This window comes from Apiospora aurea (genome assembly GCF_038362705.1).
Source record: "Apiospora aurea strain CBS 24483 chromosome Unknown utg000005l_segment0_segment0, whole genome shotgun sequence".
In the NCBI taxonomy this organism is placed as follows: Eukaryota; Fungi; Ascomycota; class Sordariomycetes; order Amphisphaeriales; family Apiosporaceae; genus Apiospora; species Apiospora aurea.
In genome coordinates this window covers 2,665,951-2,692,592 of record NW_027117392.1, presented here as the reverse complement: position 1 = coordinate 2,692,592, position 26,642 = coordinate 2,665,951, and the positions used below count along the sequence as shown (strand labels likewise).

At 53.8% G+C, this 26,642-nt stretch overlaps 4 protein-coding genes across 4 annotated transcripts; 1 reads left to right on the top strand and 3 right to left on the bottom strand.

The window, feature by feature from the left end:
• Positions 1–2,057: 2,057 nt before the first annotated feature.
• Positions 2,058–2,980, top strand: PG986_007386 (uncharacterized protein; the record flags this gene model as incomplete). The annotated part of the gene is made up of 2 exons (XM_066843608.1): positions 2,058–2,859; positions 2,946–2,980. 2 exons carry the CDS (start codon positions 2,058–2,060, stop codon positions 2,978–2,980), a joined length of 837 nt encoding a protein of 278 aa, XP_066699720.1.
• A 3,793-nt stretch (positions 2,981–6,773) lies between these two features.
• Positions 6,774–8,033, bottom strand: PG986_007385 (uncharacterized protein; the record flags this gene model as incomplete). Its single annotated transcript, XM_066843607.1, has 1 exon — positions 6,774–8,033. One exon carries the CDS (start codon positions 8,031–8,033, stop codon positions 6,774–6,776), a length of 1,260 nt encoding a protein of 419 aa, XP_066699719.1.
• Positions 8,034–8,768: 735 nt separating this feature from the next.
• PG986_007384 (uncharacterized protein) lies at positions 8,769–10,288 on the bottom strand (the record flags this gene model as incomplete). The annotated part of the gene is made up of 2 exons (XM_066843606.1): positions 8,769–9,572; positions 10,274–10,288. The coding sequence occupies 2 exons, from the start codon at positions 10,286–10,288 to the stop codon at positions 8,769–8,771; spliced, it is 819 nt and encodes a 272-aa protein (XP_066699718.1).
• Positions 10,289–17,207: 6,919 nt separating this feature from the next.
• PG986_007383 (Conidial yellow pigment biosynthesis polyketide synthase) lies at positions 17,208–23,785 on the bottom strand (the record flags this gene model as incomplete). The annotated part of the gene is given in 4 exon segments (XM_066843605.1): positions 17,208–22,598; positions 22,610–23,092; positions 23,149–23,440; positions 23,493–23,785. The coding sequence occupies 4 exon segments, from the start codon at positions 23,783–23,785 to the stop codon at positions 17,208–17,210; spliced, it is 6,459 nt and encodes a 2,152-aa protein (XP_066699717.1).
• Between the last annotated feature and the right edge of the window lie 2,857 nt (positions 23,786–26,642).

The window sequence follows — 26,642 nt, the reverse complement described above, 5'->3', positions numbered from 1 at the left end:
TAGATACCAACATCAACCTTTAATTAATGTACAAGGAAGCTTGGATACGAGTTTATTCTTGGAACTATTGAAACCGTGACATGCTTTCTTCAGCGCCCGATACGCCTTACTGATCCCTCCACGCCGGCCGAACCTTTTCTCTTTTTTCGCTCTCGTGGATTGCTTAGTTTCGCTATTGCTTATGAAGTGTATTCTAGATACTATGTCGACTGATGTGAGGACTGATCTTCAACACAATACGACAGTCTCCTGGCAATCTCAGACATGAAGTCGTGTGATTCCGAGGGACGGATTCAGACAAGTCGTTAGTTAGAGTTTCAATAAGATGAAGGAACGTCAACGTTTCTTTTTCTGTCTTTTTTTCTCTCTCTCTCCCTCCCTCTCTCTCTCTCTCTCTCTTTTTTTTTTTTTTTCCCTGGCAGGCGCACCCGATGAAACTAGGAACGCGTTGAGTCAGTCAGGTACACGCGTGCTTTCAACGAGTAGGGTAAGCAGGTGGCACAAACCTACAAACTCATGCACATTTTTATTTTTTTTCTTTCCCTCCCTCTTTTCTTTTTCTCCTCTGGCGGAGCCGTCCGGCATGACGACATGACGGCCAAAACGCCAGCTGTCTAGGACTCAATGGGGTTTGTTTTCTTCTTTCGTCCTCGCTTACCGTGTCCACACCGGAGCATCATGTATATATATATGTATGTCTCATACAGACCGCAAGTCTACTATGTAAGTCTACCGGCCCCCCAAGCAGCCAAGGTAGCTTAGCCGGCTAGGCACACTCAAACTTGAATGATGGTTGCCTTCTTCGTTCCTTGCTTCCCTGGCGGCCACTTGGTCCAACCTGAGACATCAAAGGACGAAGGACGCGGGTTTTCTGGTAACACGTCACACCCACACACATTGGCCAACAACAGCCTCTAGGTTAGGGTGTTGCTCTTTTCTTTTCTTTTATTTTCTTTTCTTTTCGGGCATGCAAGCGAGGCGATACCGGCCGGCCACATGTTACTCCCATCGGTGCGGGCTTGGCTGCCGTCTCGTTCCACGGGCTGAAGTAGCAGGAGAGGGGGAGGCGGGGCGCACCTGCTGTGCACACGCATGCCGGCGACGGAGGAAGCAGAGGACAAGATGCTCTGTCGCAAGCAAGATACTGACCGGACCAACATAGGCAATTAATTGCACAATTGCACTGCCCAACCGGATGTCCGATGGGGTGCCCACTTGGCCCCATGTTGGTTGCTGCGCTCACTAAATCCCAAATTCTAAATCCCATCTGCTGAGGAGGGGCCCCTCGGGACTAGGACACCCTAACCTAGGACACCCTAACCTAGGACATCGTAACCTAGGGCACTACTAGGGCACTAGGGGGACAGCCAATCATGTCGGTGCTTTGACCCTCAACCGTCTCAAAAGGGTAAGAGGAAGAAGGAGCGAAAGCAGACCAGGGGAGAGCAGCTGCAGCTGCAGCTGCAAAGAAAGCCCAGCGGCAGCACAGCAGCAGCAGCAGCAGCAGCAGCGACGGCCAAGAATAAGCGGCTGCTATTTACCGAGGCAACCAGGCATGGCATGGCATTACATACTGGCAGACTGACTCGATTTGCATGGCGCTTGTGCATCGGCATTCTACGCACCTCGCAACGCAACGCGACGCATCGCATCGCAATGCATTCCACTACACGATACGGACCCAGCCCTGCGCCCGGCTCTTTTTATTTTATTTTTATCATCTGCCCTGCCAAAGGGCGCTCTCGGGCTCTCGCCACAGAACAAAAACATCTGTGAGATCCGACCTGTCCGTACGGTCCGTCCGTCCGTAACTGCCCAGCCAGGCGTCCGTCCGGCACTTTTCCCCAAACACGACCCTCAAACCACCGGAGACCCCAAGACACGCCCACCTCCCCTGTTCCTTATAAAGGGAATCCGGTCTGGTCAACTCTTGTGCCTCTGCTCATCACCTCATCCATCTCCCATCTCTCCGTCTCTCTCTTTCTCCCGCCGCATCGCCCAACCATTTCTACAAACAGCTCCAAGCCATCACTTCCAAGTTTCGAAATCACTCCAAAATGGCTCCCTCTGCCCAAGACATCCCCTCCACCACCATGGACAACAACTACGCCCAGAACAAGCCCCTCGCCGGCAAGGTGGCCCTGATCACCGGCGCCGGCCGCGGTATCGGCCGGGGCATCGCCATGGAGCTGGGCAAGCGCGGCGCCTCCGTCGTCGTCAACTACGCCAAGAGCTCCTCCGCCGCCGAGGAGGTCGTCTCGGCCCTGGCCAAGCTCGGCTCCAAGTCGGTCGCTATGCAGGCTGACATATCGGTCCCCGCCGAGGTCGCCTCGCTCTTCTCCCGCGCCATGGAGCACTACGGCCACATCGACATCGTCGTGTCCAACTCGGGCATGGAGGTCTGGTGCGAGGAGACCGACGTCACCCCCGAGCTCTTCGACCAGGTCTTCAACCTCAACTGCCGCGGCCAGTTCTTCGTCGCCCAGAACGCCCTCAAGCACTGCAGCCGCGGCGGCCGCATCGTCCTGACCTCGTCCATCGCCGCCCAGATGGCCGGCATCCCCAACCACGCCCTCTACGCCGGCTCCAAGGCCGCCGTCGAGGGCTTCACCCGCTCCTTCGCCGTCGACTGCGGCAAGAAGAACGTCACCTGCAACGCCATCGCCCCCGGCGGCATCCAGACCGACATGTTCGACGCCAACTCGTGGCACTACGTCCCCGGCGGCCACGAGGGCATGGACATCAACAAGATCAAGGCTGGCCTTGCCAAGCTCTGCCCTCTCGACCGCGTCGGCACCCCCGAAGACATCGGCAAGGCCGTTTACTGCCTTGTCAGCGAAGAGGGCGAATGGATCAACGGTAAGCCCCCTCCCCCTTTCTTCAATCGCTGCCACCCCTATCTCTGCCTACCTGACATAAGCTAATACAAAAACTCACGACTCTAGGCCAAGTCATCCGCTGCTCTGGTGGCGGTGTCTAAATCTCTCCTTTTGGACTGCATGACATAGTTGGCTGGCCGGTGAGCGAGGGAGTGGTATACGTGGGCCCTCCTTACTATAGCGCAACACCCCCTATCCAGGAATTGGTTCCGTAGGGGCAGAGAGGCATCACTTGAGTGGGTTATCGTACCCTGTAAAAATAATAGTCATTCTTGGTTTCACCAAAAAGAAGAAATCAACCACCAAAAACAAAACAAAAAATGCTTGCGATCATGGGGACGTCTTTACATTACTATCGTATTTCGTAGTCGGGTGTTCGGCTCCAAAGGCGTGCTCCCAACGGATCCCTTTTCCATGATTGAAGATTGTTTGACACCCGCTTCGTCATTATGGCCTAGTTGTGATGATTGATTGACATGGCTGTGAAGTGGTTTTCTCCTCGGTGTCAGCATGCAAAGCCTCGCATTTTCCTGCTCGTCGTATTGCGTCTTGTGCCATGCGAAGTAAGTCTTGTCACGAAACCCCAAGGATAGATCGCCCGTCAGTCAATTCATTATCGCTTGGCCTACAAGTCACCATTGGCTTCATGTATAATAAGCAGCATGAATCTCACCCGCACAGCGAAATACGTGATACGCCCCGTGATGGGGTCCACACCGAATCCCACGCAGTTCTCGTTGTCGATACCATGGCGCGGTGGTGTGTCCAAGCAGGCCCAGCCAATGACCCTGTACCATTTCCATGCACACCATTCCCTTAGGCCCGATAGGGGTTTACATCTCCGGCTCGCCCCAGCCCATTGCTCGCCACCAAGGGGTATGGAGCAGAGCCTTATCCCCGTTCTCCAATCATCACGAGTGGCTGGTGAAGATGCCCAAGATCGGGGTTGACTTGCCACGTGTTGTGGACATGCTGTGACACCGCCAAGAAAAAGGAAATACCGAGACAAGTGACAGTCAACCAAACCAGTGAAGAAACCAACTTGTCCCGCATAGCCGTGTTGGCGGAATCCGGAGGTCCGCTGCCTTTCCCAGTAGTGAGCGCTGTTCCCTCTTGGCCAAATCCCACCGGCCCCGAGATAGGACGGTCCATCACCTCTCCATACGCTGGACCAACAGGCTTCGTGGGGCATATGATGAGGAAGTGAGCGAGGCTTTGGTGGCCCACTCTATGAACACGCGCATTAAGTTGGTTTCATGGTTTGGCCCGGCTTAGTTGCCTGGAACTTTCAATGTTAGTGAGCAGCCTTTGGTCTGCTCTCTTACTCGCCCAGCAGACGCCATCACGACCAAGGTGGGATGACTCACCCAGAGGACAAGCATATGCGGAAAAGGTGGTGTGGCTCTAGCATAGTATCGTCCATGGGCAAGTTCGCCTGTAGGAACGCTAGTCACCATCGCTACCGACCTCCCTGTCACACGACAAGCTACCGGGAACCAGACGCCTCTTATAGGCCAGGGGGAGGTCAAGCAGGGATAAGAAGCAAAATCACCGTTTGGTCGGTATCTTCGCCCAGGCTATGTCGGAGCTGCTCGTCACCCGGTCCAGCGGGCAATCGCATCTGCGGACTGGACGATGGCATCTGTCAATGCAGAGTCGACATGAGTTTGTCTCGATTGGTTGCAGCGCTGGCAAATAGTCGCAAACAAAGTAATTCCTAGACATGCTCTTTGCAGCATATGACAAGATTTAAGATGTTACAGTGCTGCATAGCGTTCACTGTAAGTGTCCGTTTAGGGAATTCCTCGTCGGCTGGATGCTGAATCTGCGCTTGAACCTCAACGGTCAATCCCAGGCCATCGGGCTCTAGAGCCGCCACTTGTGTCACCAGTTCGCTCCCACAGACTGTATCCAGGTGATAACCATGACCCCGCTGAGCGGTGCAACCGAGGCGCCAAATTGCGAGACAATACAGGAGCTATGAGGTTGTCCAACCCTGAAGGCCCGAATAGCTGATCCAGAGTCACGGGAAAAAAGGGCGGACGAGTCGTAAGGGCCTTTTTGCTATGGGGAGATCCGGGATTTCTGTGAAACGCTGAGATATTTGCATGACGACGATACGGGCCCGAGGGCCCGTGGCTTGCCAGTTTGCAAATTGTGGACAGCATGCAGAACATCGATTTGAGCAGAACAGTACGTTTACTCGGACCATTTTTGAAGCCATAATATGGCGAAGCCAATCGGGGACGGGGCATGGTATGCTGCCAGTCATCCAGGCCTCAGCCCTGGTGGAAGAAAGGGGGGGGTGGGGAGGCGATATATTTGTTCCAAGGCGTCGCGGCTACCTTCAGCTGTCGGGAGCGGCGGACTGATGTCAGCAGTCCAGGCTGGCGTTTTGCCTGCCAGCTTCATCGGAAGGAGGGTCGTACAAAGAACCGAGGCCAGCCGGTGGGCGTGGGGAGCAGGGAACGACAATGATCTCCGACAGCTCCGTAGCCATGGCGAGGGTGGGAGAGAGTGGGAGGGTTTGGTACAGACTGTAGCAAAGACGGCGATGGCAGCCGACCGTTCCGCCTCTGGGCGTTTTTGGTGGCGTTGAAGCAAATGCCCGTTTGTCTTTTGTGCATGGCGGTTCGACCCTCTGCCAACGTGAGAGCTGCAGCTGCAAGCCACAAGCCAGCAGCCAGCACAACGCGGTTTTGTCCACGACGGGACCCAGCGTGGGTGATAGGCCTGCTTCTGGTCAGTCGGGCGAACGTGTGTTGCATGGAAGTACAGGCATACATATGCATACATGCCAGGGAAACCGGAACGCCGCCACTCCATCCGTAATGGAAGGCATGTCGACTGGTGACTGGAACTGGAGAGGTCAAGAGCCCTGGGCAGCAGGCGGAAGATTTCAGCGACTCGAACGTTCCTCCGCCAGCCTACCAGCTTGCTAAAGGTAGTAGGTACCTATTTGAGAATAAGCCAGCTCGGGCAGTCAGTAGGTAGCTCGTACGACGGACCAATGATGCAGATCGTGGCTACATGTAGCACGCATGCTAGATATTATTAGGTACCATATAGTCAGTGCTAGTCAACGATATCGGACAACTCCAGGGGAAGCTGCCGAGTGCGCGCGAGATAGCAAGGGTATGGATGCGTCATGGTAGTGGGCTGCGAGGTCAGTCGACTGGTCAGATCTACGCTTGCCAAACCGAAGTCGACATTTGTCTTTCGTATCGTATCGTTTGATGAGGCTAAAATGCTTCAGGATCCGCGTTCCACCACCTGCTACAGGTTCAATGGCACGCGGGACTTTGTGTGTCACCATGGGGGTACGCTCCCCAAGGCTTCTTCCAATAAACACACCACATTCTTGCGAGGTTTCAGCAAAACCATTCCGCTCCTCGGGTTTGCGAGAGTGCAACTCGGGAACCTACAACGTTGCTTATTCGGGTAGTAGCCTAAGAGAGTGATGCAGATACAAAGCCCAAATTCCCCTAAATCAAGTCCAAATGCCGTCGAGTCGCAATTAGCCCTACCCGTTAGTCATTTGCGTCATGATATGTCGTACACAAGAACTTTGGATGGGAGAGGGAAATTCGTGGGCTTGCCCCTGGTGACGCCAGCAACAGAAATGAGGCGTCATCTCCTTGTCCTGGGCACCTCAAAGGAGCCAAACTGTTCTCTTCCGCAAACCCTTTCGCGTACCGCTGATAGAACCGCGCTCTCTAGAATGCTCCCCAAAATCAAACCTTTCACCGAGGCGCCGTACTCGCTTCGCTATGATGTGCAATGAATGACAATGGCAAGCTGGGACCCCATTGCCAGCTCGCCTAATGCTGGGATGGCCATCTCAGCTAGCTTGCTTGTTTGACTTAGTTTTCACCCTCGCCCTTGCAAAACGTGCTATACGAATGTCATATCGCCTTTTCGGTGACTGACAAGGTCCAGCGTAGATCCGAGCGTGTGCCCAAGGTACCCAAGCATGGCCCGGCTGACCTCAGGGTCCTCGGACAGATCTGAACAGACTTCGCGAAACCTCGCGTAGACCTCTTCCAACTTGCGAAGCTCTCTGGCCAAGATTTCGAGCTCCAGCCATCGGCCGTCCTCTCCATTCAACTGATACACGCCCAATGTAAAACCTAACGGGCCACCAGGGCTCCCGTTGTTGACGGCAATACTCCCCGTGTCGAAGTAAGTGTGGGAGGCGTTCTTGTAGAATGAGGTGATTTTGCCAATCACGGTAGCAAGAAGCATAGCAGCCGTGTGGGTGCCAGATCGGCTCATGCACTTTGGGCATGCCATCATGGCCGCGCATCCTTCCACGGCCTTGCGATTAAGGGACAGGACTAGGTCAAAGGGAGGAGTAGCTGGAGACGACGCATTGTGCAGAGCCTGGAGAGACTGCAGGCACACCGTGAAGCATGTGCAAGAGCCGCCGTTGATTGTCGACGATGAAGATTTATGGCGGGTAGGCGCTGGTCTCATGCTCGGCGTTGCGGTTGGGCTTGGAAAGTAGTTGGATGACATGCTCGCAGGCGTCGGTATCTGACTGTAAGCCATCATATCGTGGGTGCTCGGATCGGGCCAGGACATGGGAGTAGGCATGGTCATGTCGAAAGACTGCGACCGCACATGTGCCCCAGGCATGTGTGCGGCAGAAACAGCGACGTCTCCGTATTGGGTGCACGATAAGTCTGTAGGGGGTGTCCACGGCATTGCAGGAGCATACATCTCGGGCGGAGCTGGCATACCATCATGCTCGCCCATGATTCTGTCGTCAACCCCAAGTAACGTCAGCCCTGTCGATATGGAGGGGTTCCTGCTCATGGAACCGTCGACACTGGTAGGAGGCGTAGCCCAGCCAGAATCAAGCCTGAACATCTGTTCGGAACATTGGGCAGTGGGTGTGGCATACAGCATGGCTTTGTCGTCTCCCATGCCGGATATATCGTTGGCTTCGGTGCTGGAATGCACATGACTGCTGTTACTGACGTCTGCTTTAGGTTTGCCAGCACGGCTCGACGGCGAGTAACGACACTCGATGCCACACGCAAGACATCGTGAGCAGATAGGCCTGGCCTTGGAGCATTTGACCTTGGCCAGGAAACATCCATCGCACGAAGCGCGAAGACGGGGTTGACGAGGCTTGGCGGGGGAAGCCATTCTGAATGCGATATGTGACAGAAATGTTTGCAGTCTGAGACCTAAACCCGGGGTGTAACGACAGTGAGCATTGCAGCAGAAAGGAGAGCAGTAGGAGGCGGACGGGGTAGTAATAAAGTAGCTCGTATAAGTGAGACCCTCGGAAGGCAAAGGTCATACAAGGTTTGTGGGGATATAAGACTAGGAGCTAGACGCGAATGGATGATGGAGTGGGCCCCTGTATGCTGAAGGGAAGGAGTATCATATGTCATTCTTGTATAAGAGAAACATCGGGGAAAGTAAAATGAAAGGAAGCCGGCTTGTCGAAGTGGGAGAGCGTCGCGAAGAGAGGAGGGATATGCTTGCATCCTCGAGGGTAAAAAAAATAAGGGAGTGCTACATGGACTGTGAAGGGCCTGGATTAGGAAATGCAAATGAGAAAACCTGATTTGTCCATAGGACAAGAGGGGATGGACCAGGTCTGCTGCAGGCGGCAGAACGCTACCTGAGCATATTCCACTGCTCATGTCCCTGGAGAGCAACAGGCGGGGCCAGAAGCGGATGGGCATGTCTACAGACACAGCGGCCCGCAAGGCGGATTTAGGACGAGCTCCGCCAGGTTGTTATCGTAGGTAGCGTGGGTGACTGACGGACAGGGTTGCCAGGATCCAGGATGCCTGTCAGTCGAAGAGCCGCCAAAACCATGATCTGGGAGTTAGTCCGTCGAGGGAAACGGTGAGAAGCATCTCCACCAGGTCATCCCAGCACCCATGCCGAGCCCGTGAAATGTGCGTATGCGGCACTTGCGGATGCATGGCGAGCAATTACGCATGGCAGTCGCTCAGACGACTTGTTTGTAAGCTGAACGAAGCCCGACCTGGCCCATCCGTCGATCCTCACTTGAAGTCGAACGTGTCCGGCTGTGATGAGAGCTGGAATGGCTTGAACCGGGCTGGGAGCAGTCTGGGAGGCGGAAGCTCCTTCGATCTGACTGAGCCCCATTGCAAACATATGTGTCCGAGGAATCAAGGTAGGGATGGATTCGACTCCGCGGCAGCGAGCCCATGTCAGCCACCCAGTCAGTTCGGCCAGGTAGAGAATAGAGGACGGGGCAACAGCAAGTGCGGTGCTGGTGGGCCTTGTGCATGGGGAACAAATATGCATAAAATAAGACACTGGAGCTGCAAGGAGGGCGGCCGATTCCCGTGAGCTTTCTTTGCGATCCGAGTAGGGTCGCGCTGTCAGAGGACCAGGGTACCTGTCATGAGCCCAGATAGTTTCCAGGCCGTGGAGGATTTGACAGGGGTCAGCAAGATGTGGCTCCATTGCCTCGAGCAGTGCAGGATGCAGCAAGCAAGCGGAGAGTTCGACCAACCGCATTGCTGCTGACACTGAGGACTCCGTCAGTCGGGCACAGAGTTTCGATGGGGGCGGAGGCTCGGACCCGAAGTGGTTCAAGCTCCAAGCTCCAAGCTCAGAGAGGATGTGGATGACAGGATCAGTATACCTGCTTGGACTAGAGCCCTGAGGGACATGACCGGGGACGGACCTGGTGGAGGGCTGAACCTTTGTGCAGTAGCACTATCCATCACGTGGACAGTGACGGAGTAACAAACCAAACCCAGATGATGGGAGCAGAGCACGTTCTGCGAGCAGATACAATAAATACTTTGTAGCAGCGGCTCCACGCCGGCTTCCCGTCTCCATGTCGCATCGTGACCTGGCTGTCTGTGGTGGTTTAGCAACGGCACGGAGGGACAAGAGAGTAGGCGGAGCGCGAGTTAGTTGCCAAGCCCTGGAGTTCTGTGCGTCCAGGCCTGGAATTGACAGAAGCCTATGCCAGATAGACGCTTGCTCGCTTGGTATGGAGTCTGTCTGTCTGTCTGTCTGTCTGTCAATGGCAACGACACTTATTAACCGAGGCCCATGATACCATTCGAGCTGCTTGTAGGATGGGAAGGAGACTAAACTACATGCAGGTAAGGCACCAGAAAGTATGAGACCAAGAGGAACAGGAAACCTACCTGCCATGCTAGGTATGTATGTACCAAGATTTCGAAAAAGACCAAGTCAGGCCTAGCCCAGTACGGATCGATGCAGGTTGGTCCAGGAACTTGTTCCTTTTTGTTTCCAATTCCTGCCTATTCTTAGGTAGGCCAAGCCTAGGTCAGTCCTGAGGTTATTTTAAGTGTGTGTGTGTAGCCTGGCCCGATCAATCAATTTCGCTGATAGGAGGAGGAAACCCCACCCGATCTACGTACGATGTCGAGGTACATTGTGTGTTCTTCCACCATCACTTTATCTCTGGCCGTTCGTGCCGTTCTTGTGTTTACATGAGCGTCCGTACCCTCAGTTCTTACCCGAGGTGCGCAATCGACGAAAACGAGTCTGTGAAGAAGATAGGCAGGCCACTCTCTCCTAGCATCGAATCGTTCCATTCGTCGGGGCTTTTCACTTGTCCGCCCATCACACCTACCCTACGCTGCGCATGTACTTTCGATATTAGCGCACTCAGGCACACCCGCTAGCACTTGCACTGGCACTTGCGCTTGCACTTGCACTGGCACGGGGGCGGCACTACTGAACGACGCTACCTATACCGTGCTTATTTAGCTACCGTTACTAGTGGGCCAGTAATGGAAACTTGGATATCCCCGTCCATCCTGTCTGATCTATTTGTGTGTGTTCGCATATATACTAGTTGCACACGAGGAACCTGACTACCTGATGGATCGTTCTCTCCTCCTTCTTGACTAAGTCTCTGCGTATGTGGAAGTAGTCATGATTCTCACCCCTTTGCTGAGCAATCCCACTGGGCAGGTCGGCCTAGAAGACATCAGACGTTTGAAAACAATCTATTCGTAATATTCTCTACATGCCCATAAACTATCTCGGACCTCCGTTGCCGCTGGGCAGGGGCTGTGAAGCTAAATCCAGCCAGTACGTGCCGCTGCAACTGCTGCAACTGCTGCTGCAGATATCGTAAAGAACATAGGGGGCACCCAGTAGTAGCAAGCCAGCCATCGCATGTATGTAGCCCACAATTCATTCCTATGCATCCTCACTGACATGCACCATTTGATTGATATCAACGTCAGTGACTTGTGAGCTGGTTCATCCGTATGCGGACCTTGATCGGGCAGCAGGCAGTAAACAACTCGTTGGCGCATCGCCGACCTCGGCTTCCACCTTTTCCATCATTTCTGACTACGTCTTAATATACGTGATATACTACGTATACTTTATGCTTGATACTATGTTAGCCTACAGACAGATAGTCTCCTTTTTCTTCTTTTTCTTCTTCTCTTTTTTGCCTTCTTCGAGGGTCAAGCTTCGCCGCATCTCGATTGGGCAAAGTACTGCGTAACCTTTGTCTCATGTGTAGATCTAATCTAGACATTGCAGCGTGCAGTGATCTGAGACCGTCAAGCTGGGTTTAGACTCTTGACCGTGTAGAAAATTTTCATCTCCGCATAGCTTATCATCATCGTCATATCATACACCAAGTACGACAGGGCAGTATGGTTTTTGTTGGGCATGCAACCCAGGAAGTCGCTCGCTCGCTCGATCGAATGCTAACCATCCTACCCAATCTCTCGGCTTCGACCCGGCCATTAGAGAGAAAGACCTCGCCTGTTCCGCTTCGAAAACGCCACATACGCGCCAGAGCCCTGCGACACCGTATCAGCCCATTCTGGTCCCCCATATCGAGTGCAGAATACGGATGCCAAGCAGCGGGCATACTGGACGCTGTAGGTGTGCTGGCCAGCAGACTGGTTCGGATCTCTGAGCCCATGGACTTGTTGACTGGTGAGTGGACGCTTTCAAGGTGACAGGTGCCCTGCAGCTACCAGACCTGCCAGTCAAGGGTGATTTGACTCACTTTTTCTAGCAATGATCCGCATGTCACCCAAAGCTGAACCTTGCGACATGGTTGACATGTTACCAGCTGCTTTGGCTCGAGGCCTCAACAGTAGCCAGCAACTTTGGCTGGGCTGACAGACAGGCTCGCCCGCTCGCCACTGCCACTCTGGGGAAGGAAGCATGTTGGCCAAATGCCCGTTTGGCCAAGTGGCGCATGCCCTTCATCCATGACTATCTTGTTTGCTCGGGTATACGGGCATGAATTACCGAATCGTCTTCGTGGGGAGCCAAAGGAAATCTGCTCATCGAGGGGCGAGGAGGCGAGCTCACCCACAAAGTGGGATGTGTTGACCATGACAAGGCCCAGCATCAAACCGGGGTTGCGTATGGTCAATCGAAACCAACATATCTAATGCAAATGCAGACCGGCAGGTGTGCTGCTGTCTTTTGCTCCCCATCATGCATGTAAGCCTGGCGCAACCTTTCGAGTACCTCATGAATCATCAAGCACCGGTTGAACCTCTGGATATGATAAGCAGCACACGCTATACCAAAGTTTGTGTCCACATCTCATTTCGAGTCATCGAAAAGCGGCCAGCCAGTGTTCCCCCGTGTCGAGTGTGGAGGCACCGATCGCTTGTGGGTATGTATGTATGTATGTATGTATGCGTGCATAATAGCATCGTGCAAGCAAGCAGGGAGGTACTTGGACCCCCCCCGCATCCCGGGCACCAGGGTAAGTATCAAGTATCCGTGGATCTTGGATCTTCGACAGGGTGTGTACATACCTAAGCAGGGTAACTAAGAACGATGCTACGCTATTGTGGTACCTTCCGCTACCGATTCAAGCAGCAAGGGTCCAAATCCACCTCGCCAAGTTTGAGTCTTTGTCTTGGATGCCGCCTGGCCGGGTGTCTTATCGACAGGGACGGTTGCCGAAGGCTGGCGAAGAGACAAATCAGACAAGAGGTATATACCTGGTGGATAGAGGGATGGCCTAAGCGGATAACTAGACAACGCGCAAGCAAATCTACATCGGAGAGAACTCGGTTGCTGATCTGGGGTCGGGATAATAAAATATGGTGATAGATAGCTCGGTGCGCGAGGAGCATGGCCAATCGCACGCTAGTCCTTGCTTCGCTAGCAAGCGACCCGATGCTCTGGGAGCGAGACTCGGAACGTTTCCGATTGCGGTAATGGATTAGAATTTGCCCAGAGATTCATTCGCCCAGCGCTGGACAAAGCAAACGAACAAACGAACGAGTCCCCTGTCATCTCATCTCGTCATGATGCCAATCAGCTAGGGGCCTCACGTACGACTGGTATAGACCGACTGCAACTGCGACTGTGAGTGCGGCCCCATTGTTGAGACGTAGGCACCGGTTCGAATTGGTGCTGCGGACGCGCAACCAAGATTGGTCGTAGATGGATGCTGCAGGATGGACGACGTAATGATCTCGACACCCAAAAGCATGCGCCAACTTTGCCTCCATTGAAGGTGAGGTGGAAATGGCTTGGGAGCAAGGGTAAGTACTTTGTAAGTAAGTAGTACCAAATGTTTCTGTCCTCGCAGCAGGCAAATTGGCAGGTTGGCAGGTTGGCAGGTCGACAGGTAGGCGTGCCATTCAGCCACCACCAATTTAAGCATGCGACCTGAAACGTGACCGAGTAAGAAGAGACAAGTAACGTGCCTTCCTCCATCCTAGCCTAGCACTGGCACGTCACTCGCGATAGGAAACAACATTCATCCAGAGAACCCAGAGGAGTAAGGAATCAAGCTTGTTTTCCACAAATGGGCTTTTCGGCGGGGCACTGAGGAAATGGCTACTCTAGATCCAATAGCAGAATGCCCTGTTCTTGTAAGGTTGCTTCTAATGTAGGTATTGAATGATTAGTTTAAGTATGTGTGTAGGTAAATTAGCCAGGCGCCCGGCAGCTCGCAGCTCGCAGCTCGTCCTTCTGGCTGGCTGGCTGGCTGGCTGCAAGAAGAAGCGAGTGTGCGTTGCAGTGAAGATCGTTTCCCTGCCTTGATTGCCTCTTTTGGCTTCTAGGTGAAGGCGGCCTAGAAGGGCCAAGAAGGGTCAAGAAGGGTCAAGAAGGGTCAAGAAGGGTCAAGACTAGTGGTGGGTTACGCCCCCCCCCAATATGGAGGTGAGGTGCCAGGATGCATTGACTAGGGGGTAACTCCCGCACCCACGCGTAGAGTGCGATGCTCGGAAAGGATAACCACAAACACACCGAGGGGAATTTCATGGGTACTTTCATTCCAGAGGCTTGGCTGACTCCTGCTTTAACCAGATGCCTCTCTGGTGCGAGTGCAGATTCTCCTGGATGGAAGAGCACGACAGAGGGCGGGAGAAAGAAAAGATGGGAGGACACGACCAGGCCAGACCCCAATGGTCAAAAATAGAATTGATTCTAACGATCTGTATCGTTCCATTGTGCGTGAAAAGAAAAGGAATGAACAAGGAAAAAAAAAAGAGATTTAGTAGGATATGCACCACGAGAAGGGGGACGCAAAACACTGCCTTTTGCATCCCGAAGCTTACGCATGGAAGGGTTTCACGAAACACACACAAAAAGGGGGGGGTTCCTAAAGTATGGCCTGACTGCTACTTACCCGCATGTCGTGTGCTTCAAACCTGGTCTTTCTTTGAGGGGAGAAGGACTCCTTTGTCTTGCCGGATAAGCAGGCCCTGTACCACAAGGAATAGATAGGCTTGCGCCGAAAGAACGATGCTGACTTTTCGCCGCCATGAAAGAGTCTAGAAGTACGCGGTGCATATGATTCATCCCGCAATCTGCATGTAATCTTTGTACCTCGCGATACACAGAGCCAGCGATGTGCGTGTCTGTGAGCGTGTGCGCGTGGTCATGGGAGGCAAGGACATACGGGAGGACGGGATTCATAGTTGCCTACAGAGTTCCGAAGTCGACTCCGGGCCGGGCTTTTTGGCGAAGGGCAAGATTCCGTGGAGGGGTTCGGTTCGTGGCTCCGGTTCGCGTGTTGGCGTACGTATGTGTGGTGTGTAGTATGTGCAATGTACGTACACGCATGTAATGTGCGCGACCTTGCTGGCATTAGATAGACGTATATGATAATATTATAATATATTGTAAATATCTACATGTAGATAGATTCCCATGACCACCCAAGTAGGAGTGCTATATGCACGTGTATGCAGCTGATCCCGGTCTTCCAAGAGATGGCCAGCACTGTAAGGTTGCCTCTTTCCAGAGCGCCCAACAGATGGCAAACTGCATCGGAGATATATTTGCGATAAATGCGGGCTTCCTCCATGCTTTGCTGGGTTTGCTGCATCCCGCGCGCCCTCCAAGGGAAGAAGCAGTCATATCCGTGGCTTGGCAGTACGACCAAGAGTCGGTCAGGCGTGGCCTTGGAGCCGAAGAAGCAAGCACGATGAGCAACAGCCAGCCAGAAGAGAGAGGCATTGTTGTAGCCATGGCAGAAACTGTCGATAGTCTCGTGAGTATTTTTGCGATGGCCTATCTGTTACCGAACAGTTACAGCCCGTTTCCTCCTGGGGTTACTTGGAATAGCATGCAGCGTGAAAGACATCTCACTCTATTTGGAACGCGTCCTTGCTTTTGCTTTTCCCTCCTTCTGGCCATGTAGGGGACAGTTGCTTAGGGCTTCCCTCGTCGGGAGCGAGCGAAGGCGGAGCAGGGGCTGCCTGACAGTGCTTGACGTCAGGAGGGCCCTTCAGGGTGACCCACGTCTACCCTGCCAGCAACTGGTTTTTTTTTTTTTTTTTTTTTTTTTTTGTCTAGATGTGGCTCCCTTCTTCGTCGCTCGTCTCTGGACGTTGGTTCGTAGCCGTAGCCCCTCCCCTCGAGCAGGCGAAGCGCCAGCTGGCCCGTCTTGAGGATGCGTAACATCATAGTAAAAGTGAACGCGGGATAGCTCGGCCAGGAAAAGAAAATGAAACGACGGCAATGAGCAGCACGCACAATGGAAAGGCTTGCGAACTCCATCGGGTCTCCCGTACAGGATCCAAACATTCTGTCTGGATTTGTCTGCAAGATGCCCGTATCTTCCGCATATGCATATACGTACACATACACATGCACAAATACACGCACAAATGCACGCATATAGTAGCCAGATCCCATCGTGGCTCGCAACGTGGTGGGTTGTGTATGCCTGGTCCTGGTGCAAGACCTGGTCATGGGAGGTATGCAGTATGACCATTCCTTTCCTATATGGTCGCTTCAGCTCCCCACGCAGAGACAGTCGTGCTGCAATTTGTGGATACAGCCGTCGATCATCGAGTAATGCCGGTGCAAGTAGCATGTGTGGACGGCGGTTTGGTGGTTCGCGGCACCCGGCATGCGAGCGAGAAGGGAGGAAGCACCCATATTACCGATACCTGTCATGGTGTGTGTAGTCGTGAGTCACATACATGCTCATCCAAAATGCCCAGTGGAGGTGAGACAAGCCCATGATCGGGATTAGGAATCAGAAAATGTCATCCGGTAGCCACGGCGTTGGATTTCGGAACCAGGGGTGAACGACATCGGCTTTGATAAACCAGCCCGCAGCGGAGCAGCAGTTTCCACACAACCTCGGCTAGCTTCTCCCTTCGAGACATGCCTCTGCCGACAGCATAGCAGGCCATGCTGCTGGTGGTGTGCAGGCTGCAGGCGCATCAGTATTCAATAGTTGGTGAGGTACGAGTATGCGAGTGGTGCACAAGAACGGAGGTTTCGCATGTCTGCTTATGGGTTGCTGTGAGTACCCGACTTGCAGAATTCGTCAGAGCAGGAATCGGTCGCACAAAGTTGCCAGCATCGTACTTGGAGCCGCGGTCATGAGACTGGGTCCCATGTGCTACTATCGCAAGTGTAGCGGGTGCTGCATTGTCGATGACGATAACGGCGAGGAAGCTTCGTCTCCATGTGCATGGCGCGATGACAAAACACCCCCTTTGGGTGCCACAATACAGTTCCCACAGGGTATACGACTGATGGCAGTTCTGGAGGATCTCGGATAATGAAAAAGGCCAAACATATCATTACAGTCTGGTGTACAGCGACAGTCACATAAACCGACAGGAAGAGTTATGGTAAAAAATATGGAGGTATTGGGATATTATGTATATAAGTGCCAGGCAAAGGGAATAAAATGAGCCCGCCCAGCACAGTAATCTATAAAGGAAACAATATATTGAACAAGCCATGATCAGCCCATGCTGTAAAGGAGCGCCGCCATGTTCCAGACCGTATTACCATGCAGATGAATTACAAGGAGTGTTATGGTATCAATATTACATATAGTGAAAAAGTGGAAGGAAAAGGAGAGTGGATGGCTTAGTTCTTCATGCCATCCCGCATGAAGGTGCCCAGTTGCTTGGCCAAGTCGCCGTGCATCATCGAGAAGTGGTTACCAGGCATGTGGTGGAATGACATCTTGTCGACGTCAAGGTACTCGTCCCAACGGTTGGGACCGAAGTCGTCTCGGTTGTCGAGGAGGAAAAGAGCGTGACCAGTTGGGTAGGGGTCTGGACGCGGGTCGGTGGGGAGCTTGCAAACACCATCTTCGCACCAGATGGTCGTGACCTTGGGGCACTTCTCCTTGGCGATAGGTTCCGCCGTGTAGTTGGACAGAGCAGTGACCGAGGCAGCAAAGTGAGGGAGGAGCCATGAGGGGATCTTCTTGGCATCGGCCGAATCACCCTCGCCAAGCAGTCCGATCGAAGCAAACCATGCGTGAAGACCAGCAGGCAAAGGCTCGATGGTGATGGGGCAGGGTGCGTCGATGATGATGAGGTTGGAAACCTCCTCGTTGGCCTTGGTTAGTTGGTTGACAATCTCGTAGGCGATGACACCTCCAGCACTCCAGCCAGCAACGGCATAGGGCCCCTTGGGCTGACGACGCTTCATCTCAGTGATGAACTTGGTTGCCATACCATACACGCCACACTTGTATTCCTCCGGAGTCTTCATGAAGGGTGAGAACATTCCCCAGACAGCTACATCGGGGCCAACTTCAGAAATCTCCGTGTAGGAAGTAGCGCTGCCGCTACCGTCAGGGATCATGAACAATTGCTTGGTAGCGGTGCGGTGGTTGCCCTGAAGGAGGACAGATGTGGCTTTGCGGTGAGGGTAGTTGTCCACCGTGGTAGATTGGGTCTTCACCACCTCCTGGGGCTGAGCAGCAGGCTTCGGTGCCGCGGGCGCAGCGGGCTTGGGGGCAGCAATGCGCTTAGGCTTATCCTCGATGCCGAGCGCTTTCTCGATATCCTTCAAAGAAGGGTTGTGTCCAAGAAGATCGGCAGGGATGCTCAGACCAGTCTTCTCACGGAGAATACCCAAAATGGATAGACTCATGAGCGAGTCCATACCCAAGGCAGCCAGGTCGGGGGCAGCGATGATCTCTTCCACTTCAACACCCATTTCAGCGCTAATAGTGTTACGGACAATCTCCTGAAGTTCGCCGACATTGGAGTCACCAGGAGCGTCACCCTTGACCGAGCCCTTGTCACTCTCATCAGGTGGGGTTGTCACATCAGAGTCTGTCTCTAGGTCGGCAGTCTCGGAAGAACCGCTGGAGTCAGTCGATTCCTCGGCGGTCGCAGAGCCGGCAGTCTCGAACTGAGCAAGGAATGCCTTGAAGGCACCAACTGTCGCGTAATCATTGAAAGCGTGAGAATCGACATTCAGTTCAAGTTCTTCGCGGAGTCGACCACTGATGGTAAGGCCCATCAAAGAATCCACACCAAGATCTGAGAAGGCAATGTTGTCGGCAAGCTCATCGTGGCTGACGCCAGTTTCCTTGGCAACAATCTCCATGACCTGAGCAACGACGGAGGTCTTACTCAATTTCTTATTGACTGCTGGCAGGTTGGATGATGTGACTTGCTTCTTCTCCTTGGTCGGGGCCTTCGCAGCGGCCTTGGCAGCGACTGGTGCAGCCCGAGTAGGAGCGGCACCAGCGGCAGCAACACCTTGAGGTGGGAGGACGATGTTGAGGACCTTGCGTGGGATAGCCTGGAAGCGGACGTCACCGGCTATACCAATAAGCTTGTCGCCGTCAAAGATGTAGGCGTCACCAGACATCATCTTAGTGCCTTTGATGTTCTGCATCCTGATGTAAGTCTGGTACGTCTTGGTGGCTGAAAGTCTCTCAGCAAAGCGCATTGATCCCCAGCCGTGAGAAATGTAGACTTGCTCCCGTGAGTCGATGGCGTCTGAGCCGTTCAGAATGAAACCGGAGATGTGGCAGACGCTGTCGATCCAGTAAGGTGCAGTGTGGAAGGTACCATCCTCGGGACTGGTCTGGAAGACTACCTTGGCAGTAGCCTCGCAGGTGGCACTGTCAAGGATGACAGACTCCATGCCTCTGTAACGTTGATCGTAGTCAACGAGGGCGGCAAAGAGCTTGTAGGCGAGGCCACGGCCGATTTTGGAGGCATCGCCACGCTGCTCAGCTGCCCGAAGAGCTTCGACGCGAGACTTGATGAGGTAGCTGACGCGATCAAACTCACCCAGCCACTCATCGTTGTTGCCAAAGTAGACCTTGCAGTTGGCGTGCTCAGCCTTCTGGGCGCCCTCTCCGGTGGTCCAAGTCAAGTCGGCATATCCCTTGGCGGCATCTGCCTTGACACTCATGCGAAGAATCTGACTCTTGGCCTTGGTGTCGAAAATCAGAGTCTTGGGAACTTCCAGGTGGCTAACGTTGCACCCAATGTTCTCGGCCTCTGGGCGCAGCAGTTTGTATGCATACTCGCACGCTGTGATTGCCATATCTCCGTAGAGTGACGATGGGGTCAATGCAGTGCCATTGACAAGATGGCCAGAGCAAACCTTTCTCAGGTCCTCCCGAGTCATCTCGGACTCGCATTCCAGAATGGCAACATCGCCCTTGACGTCCTCTTTGGTAATCTTCTGGACCGTAGTAGTGGAGAGGGCCGGCTTCGCTGGCTCGATCGCCTTCATATTGGCTGCTGGCAGAGCACCACGGTTCTTGGTTAAGCACCAGTCGCCGGTATACTGAAGCCAGTAGTTCTTGTAATCAAACGAATATGTTGGCATGTCCGCCAGGCGCACAGATTGGTCGAAGTCTCGGTGGAACTCGTTCCAGTCAAGGTTGAGACCAGCCGAGTGAAGGGTGCAGAGACTGGCACTCAACGTCTTGTAGGTGGGCTCATTGCGACGCAGTGTGGGCACCGCTATGGTGGTTGCGCCGAATGCAGCCTTGACCATATTGGCACAGACCGGGTGAGGTCCGACCTCCAGCCAGACCGTCTTCTCGTCGATGATGCCAGATTTCTGGGCCGAAACAAGACCGCCCAAGAAGTTGACAGCCTCGCGAGCGTGGTCGCGAAGATACTTCGGGTTGATTGGCTCGCCGTCGACAAGCTTGCCGAACAAGGGCGAGATGATGGGGACCTTGGGAGTTCCAAAGCGAACTGAACGAGCCAGGTTCTCGAAGTCATCCAAAATCGGCTCAACTTGGGCCGAGTGGAAGGCAAACGGAACCTTGAGCTGTGTACACTTGAAACCAGCGGCGCCAAGCTGCTCGGCGATCTCGGCCACTTCGGTGGAAGTTCCACTCAGAACAGTCTCTCTAGGACCGTTCACGCATGCGACGTTGGTCGTGGCACCACGGTCACCCAAAGCCTCAGTAACGACCTCACGGGATCCCTGGACAGCAAGCATGGCGTGAGTGCCTGCAGTGCACTTCTCAACCAGGAGTTGTGCACGAGCACCGACGAGGTATATGGTATCACTTGCCGACAGGACTCCAGCCACATTGAGAGCAGCGTATTCACCGAGGCTGTGGCCCAGCACCACACCGGGCTGGATACCCCAAGACGCCCAAAGCTTGGCCAAAGCCATTTCAAAGGACGCAAGACCGAGCTGAACCACGACAGGTGACAGCTTCTGGACCTCTGGCTCACTGCCATCGATGAGGGGCAGGAATGAAGGGAACCCGTGGATCTGTGCCAACTGGTCGTACTCGTTGATTGTGGTTTGGAAGACGGAATAGTGAGCATACAGTTCCTTGCCCAGACCAGCGTAATGCGAGCCTTGACCCGTGAACATGAAAGCAACCTTGGGTTGTTCTGGCGAGACGGGGACGAAGTTCGACTTCAGGCGTTCCTTAATGGCTTGCGCAGCATCCGAAGAGCTGCTAGCAGCTACATTCATGCGCCAGTAGTGCTGGATCTTGCGCGCAGTTGTGGTGTAGGCGATGTCGCAGATTGGGATCGAGGGGTTCTCTTCAATAAACCGGACCAGGCTCTCGGCATTGCGGATCATGGCAGACTTGGACTTGGCCGTGACGGTGACGATATGGACACTGCGAGGATCGGCAGCGGCCGCGGGGTATTTTGGCCCGTCCTCGATCAGGAGACCGGTGTTGCCACCAGCGGCACTGAAGTTGTTGACGAAAACCCTGCGTGGCTTCCCATCCCTGCGCTGGAATGGAGTCTTGTGGAATGCGATGTTGACACCTCTATCACCAAGATCCTTGGGGAAGGTTTTGTTGATTTCCCCCTTGATGCCAATGTGAGGGGGGATCGCGTTCTTCTTCAACATGAGAAGAACCTTGGTCAGGGCCGTGATACCCGAGGCTGCTTCTCCATGACCGACATTCGACTTCACAGCACCCAAGTAAAGCGGTCGGTCAGCAGACCGGTGGCGTTCGGCAGGTGCGAATACATTGGTGACAGAGACCATTTCAGTTCCATCACCAGCTTGTGTACCAGTTCCGTGCATCTCGACGTAGTCGACATCGTGAGGGTCGACGCCTGCCTCGTCAAGAATAGATCGAGAGAGGATGGACTGTGTGGGGCCATGGGGATGGGTAATCGAAATGGCATCGGCGGAGTGGTTAGTTGCGGAGCCGAGAATGACGGCAAGGATGTTGTCCTTATCCAGCAGGGCATCATCGAGACGCTTCACCACAATAGAGGCGCAAGCGTCGGCACGGCAATATCCATCGGCATCGTTGTCGAAGGTATTGCAGTTGCCCTTCTTGGACAAGAACTGACCGCGACTCAGACCGGCGAAAATGTCCGAGTTGGTCATACACGAGAGACCGCCAATGATGGCTGTGTCGCAATCCTTCACCCACAGAGAGGTACAAGCGACTTGGAGAGCAGCTGCGCTGGAGGAGCATGCAGTGTCGATGCTGAGACTGGGCCCGCTGAAGCCCATGTGGTAGTTGATTCTACCAGGACCGAAGGCACGGACACCACCTGTAATGTAGTATGTGTCCACCTCCTGGGCGGCGTTAATCTCACGCCAATCATCGGATGTCTGACCATAGAATGTACCGATACGATCCAAGCGAGTGGATGGCGTACGGTTTGGCACGTATCCTGACATCTCCAGTGCTTCATAAGCGGTGGTCAAAGCCATGCGTTGCATGGGGTCGGTCTGGAACGCCTCGCGAGGAGACATGTTGAAGAATCTCGGGTCGAAGTGTCCCGGGTCTTTAATCCAGCAACCGTAAGGGGTATGGCTGGTGTTGACAGCCTTGCCAGTGGGGTCAACGTGGCTGTCGACCGGGAATCGATCAGCAGGGACAACACGATGAGCGTCAATGCCCTTCTCTAACAACTCCCAGAATGCTTCGACACTGGCAGAGTCGGGGAAGCGGCCGGCCATTCCGACGATGGCCAGCTTGCACTTTCCAGTTGTTCCATGGTTGCCAATGCTGGCTGAGTTGCTCTCCCGGGAGATTGCCGGGGGCTGCGAAGCACCACCTCGAGCTGCGTCTGTGCCTTCAGGAGGCTGGCCAGCGTGCCGGCAGCTTGCGTAGGACCATATGGGATCACCAGGGCTCGAGTGCCCTTGAAACCACGTGCATGTCCGATGCTACCGCTCAAAGCCTTGTGGAAAAGGAGTGGCTCGTTCAAAATCTCCCAAACCACCGCCTTCAACAGCGACTTCGTGTCAGTCTCTGTGAATGAGGCGCCCGTGACGCAGGACATGACCGAGCTTCGCGGCTTCGAATCTGCCAGCGCAGCTGACACAGACTCGTCATTAAGGCGAAGTATGGCATCCAGATCTGCCGTCGCATGCAGGTGAGCAGCATGGTAGGGACCGTACACGGGTATCGCTGTCGGTCGTGAATCGAACAAGTCTTTGCTGAAAAGAGACTTCAATGTAGCCGGCGGGCCTGAAACCGCGATGTTGCTAGCAGAGATAGCACTCACATAAGCGTGAGATGCTTGTGAGATTCCCTGTTTCCCCGATGAGCAATTTGGAAGAAGTCATTATGTGGATATGCTGTCCTTACCTCAGACTTGTGGAAATCGTCGAGGATCGACTTTGCAGTTGACTCCTTGGCTCCAGGGACAACATAGGTCCAGCTCTCCGACTTTTCAGAAGAAGGGCTTAGCCGTTCTGCTAACGAGGCCACGTGTGATCCAACTCTGTATGCCATCAAGACAACCTGGACTGCGATAGGAAGGAGCGAGGAGAGGGAGGGGCTCGACGCGATGGCGCTGGCAGCGAACAGGCCCGTGCAAAGACCGGATAGGTATGTGTTCTCCGGTTCTGTCGCATCTTGGTATTCCTTCTCGGAACGGCTATGCAGTGGTTAGCGGAATCGAACAGTACAAACTGACCGGGGCTGCATACTCTATGTAATGTGCGAGTTGGGCGACGCATAGCAGGGCGCTGTCAATCCCCGGGTACTTGATGCTCTGTGCATGATACCGTTCGTTTAGTTGGCGGAGAGTCCGAAACATGGGTATCTTCGTCCTTTCTACCCGAGGCAGTTGTTCAACCTCCACCCTCAACGCTTCGCCCGCTGCCTCAAGGAAAGCCTTCGATAGGACACTCGGGTTCCCTAGGCGGTAGAAGTCGGCAAGAAAGCCATGTGTGTCGAGGGACTGATCCCCGAAAAGAAGAAATGCCATCTGGTCCGCCATTGTGTTGTTGTAGAGACGGTTGTGGTTGTTATCCCGGCAGTATATGGAACTGATCTTCTAACCCTAGTCAAAGTCGCCGAGGCATCACTTATATACATAACGAATATGGCCCGTAGACAGGGCAGTAAAAGAAAGGCACAGCAATGGTCAGTGCCACCTTGCTAGGCAATCCATGACAAGTCTCTCTCTACCCGCACATCTAGGTTAGAATCCAAAGGGGGGTGTGTGCAGACGAGAACAGAGAACAGACGCCCCCACTGCCTAGGATCCCTACCTTCAGTTCGACCGGGGGGTCAGATGTCCGGCATGGGTTGCCTTTCGGTGACCGAAGACTGGTGAACGATAACCATGGCATTTCCATTTTGGGAACGAATACGTGCAGGGGAAACTGCCAGCCCTAGCTGATGGCGCAGCCGAGTACCTTCCGTAAGGAATGAACAGTCTCGCAGGCTCGTAACAGACACACGGAGACTCGTGACGTCGTACAAGCCCCGGTCACAGCCCGCACCTAGACATTGCACACAGTTTTGGAGCGGCAGGCAGGGGTTGCTCTGGCAATCGGTACCTGCAACAAAGAGCGGCTCCCAAGCTTCGGAGACGGTGCGGCTTGTAGGCGAGGAGGATTAGGCAGGGCCCAACCGGGGATCACGTTTGGCCCAGGTACGGTACTGCTTGTACGTATTCGACCAGAACGTCTGACACCTAAGTCACAGCGTTTTGAAACTGCGCACAGGAAATTAGACTTGGAACAGATCGGAAGCTGAATGTGTCTGCTGTGGTGATCGTCCCCGTCTCGGTAAGTAGACGGTGGGTCGTACACGGCCGTTGGGGAACTCCGCGACCAGGGCCGCGGCGCACGACAACAAAGTGGATCTTACGCAACCATCAGCTCGCCATCAGCAGACGCGCGATGAGAACGGGGGCGCAGGAGGAACGAAGGAAACAAGGTACAGTTAGTCGCAACGCATGCCTTGAGGAACTGTAAACAGAAAAGTATGATCTCGCTTTTCGACGGTGGGATTGTGAGGAGAGAGTCCGACCCTGGGCTGGGGGCTTCGGCGGAATGAAGTGAGAATAGACTTTTACCCAGTAGGGTGGGACTCAGCAGGCGCCTGGCCAAGCAGCCTCTGGTGTAGGCAGACAGAGGCACCCGTATTCCATCCTCTCGCCCTGCTTCTCTTTCCTTTTCTCGCATCCATGTCTGGGATCTGGGATTTGAGCCTTGCGGATCGGTATAAGGGTGGCTTTGTGGGTCTCTCTCTCTCTCTCTCTGGCCCTCTCGCGGTCTGGATGGGTTATCGACTCGATCCAAACCAAAACCCTCTTCGCTCCAAGGAGGCACAGGCGTATCAGAGAAAAGCATGCAATGAGATGGGATTCTACGTGATTCATCTATTCAGAACTGCTGTGCCGAGGCTAGTCGAGATGACCCTGCTATCGTCGTGCTTGTCGGTGGTGTTGTTTGTCTTGGTTGAGGTTAGATGTTGCGCCGTGATTGGACCAAATGGAAATTGGACGAATCCAAGGCTTAGCTATCTGCACCTGACCGTCGGCCCTCGGCCGGCTGCCTGCCAGCCGGCACGTATTACACTCAATATTGAATTACCTGCTACCACCTGGTACCTCAGACGAAGCAATACACCACGGAAAGGTACATGCATTCCAGGCACCGGGCCAGGCGGCTCACGGGCAGATATCACTTAGCAGGACCTGGAGTTTACAACCCTTTTTTTCTGTCTTTTTTTCTTCTTTTTTTCCTTCCCCCCCTTTTTTTTTTTTTTGGCGGCTGTGCCTGTCAACTAGATCTGTTACATGCAGTAAGATACATGCACACACTTGCCCTTCCTGAATCGAATCCATTGCAATTGATCTGCACATTCGCATGTATCTGTCACTCTCTGTGCCTGTCTGCTTTCCTGGATACATCAATGCATACATACTTCTCCGCCTTGGCTTGGAATCTCTGGAACCATGCGCGATTTGGCTAGCTGGCAGTAAATCTCCAGACATCATGGCTCGGAGCCTTGTCACCAATCGGCCATTTCTGAGGAAGGGGCTTTCCGCCCAGGTCACGTCCTGTCCGTCCGCCAGGGCGTATGTAATTTACGAGGGCCGCGCTGATGCATAATCCTCCAGCAGCCACACTACCGCAGCAAGGGGCTACCTGCACAGGACGGATTGATTCACATCCTCCTCGCACCAGTGGATTCGTCAATCAATGGTCTTCTTGATCGATTGATTATCAGGCAATGCAAGCGTAGTAGCACTCCAATGGCGCGTGCCTTGCTGTCTTAGATGTGAAAAGCCATAATGTCCGTCTCAGGAGTATCAGCACAAGCCCCCTTCCCCTCTGCTCTGCTCTGCCTGCCATACTTCGATGTCATAACATATATTGCAACCTTTCTGGAAGTTCGTTAAAGCGATCTGCGGCCGGACCGGTTGTCACTCGGCTTGGCTTTATCCTGCCTAGGCAGGTACTGTATGTACTGTATGTTATGTATATCTCAGGAACCCACCGATCATGGTTTGTTGGAGCATCCGCCTACTTGGAGCCTGACTTCAATGTTAAGCACATATACAGGCATCTTATCTTGTCTTGGTACCATTAGCCTCAGAGAGCCGCACACACATTGACACGCACCAACACAGGCACACGCACCAACACACCACTCTAACATACATAGCAACCGCATAACCTTAGTCCCTGTCCACTCCACCCGCCATCTTGTAAAATGGAGCTTCACGCCGGGCGCTTGCCTTCGACTGCTAAGCTTTGAACCACCCGCCAGGATTGTCACGTATCCTCGTGGGTTCGGTCGGTCAGTCATAAGCCTATCACATCGACGTCGGCTAGCAA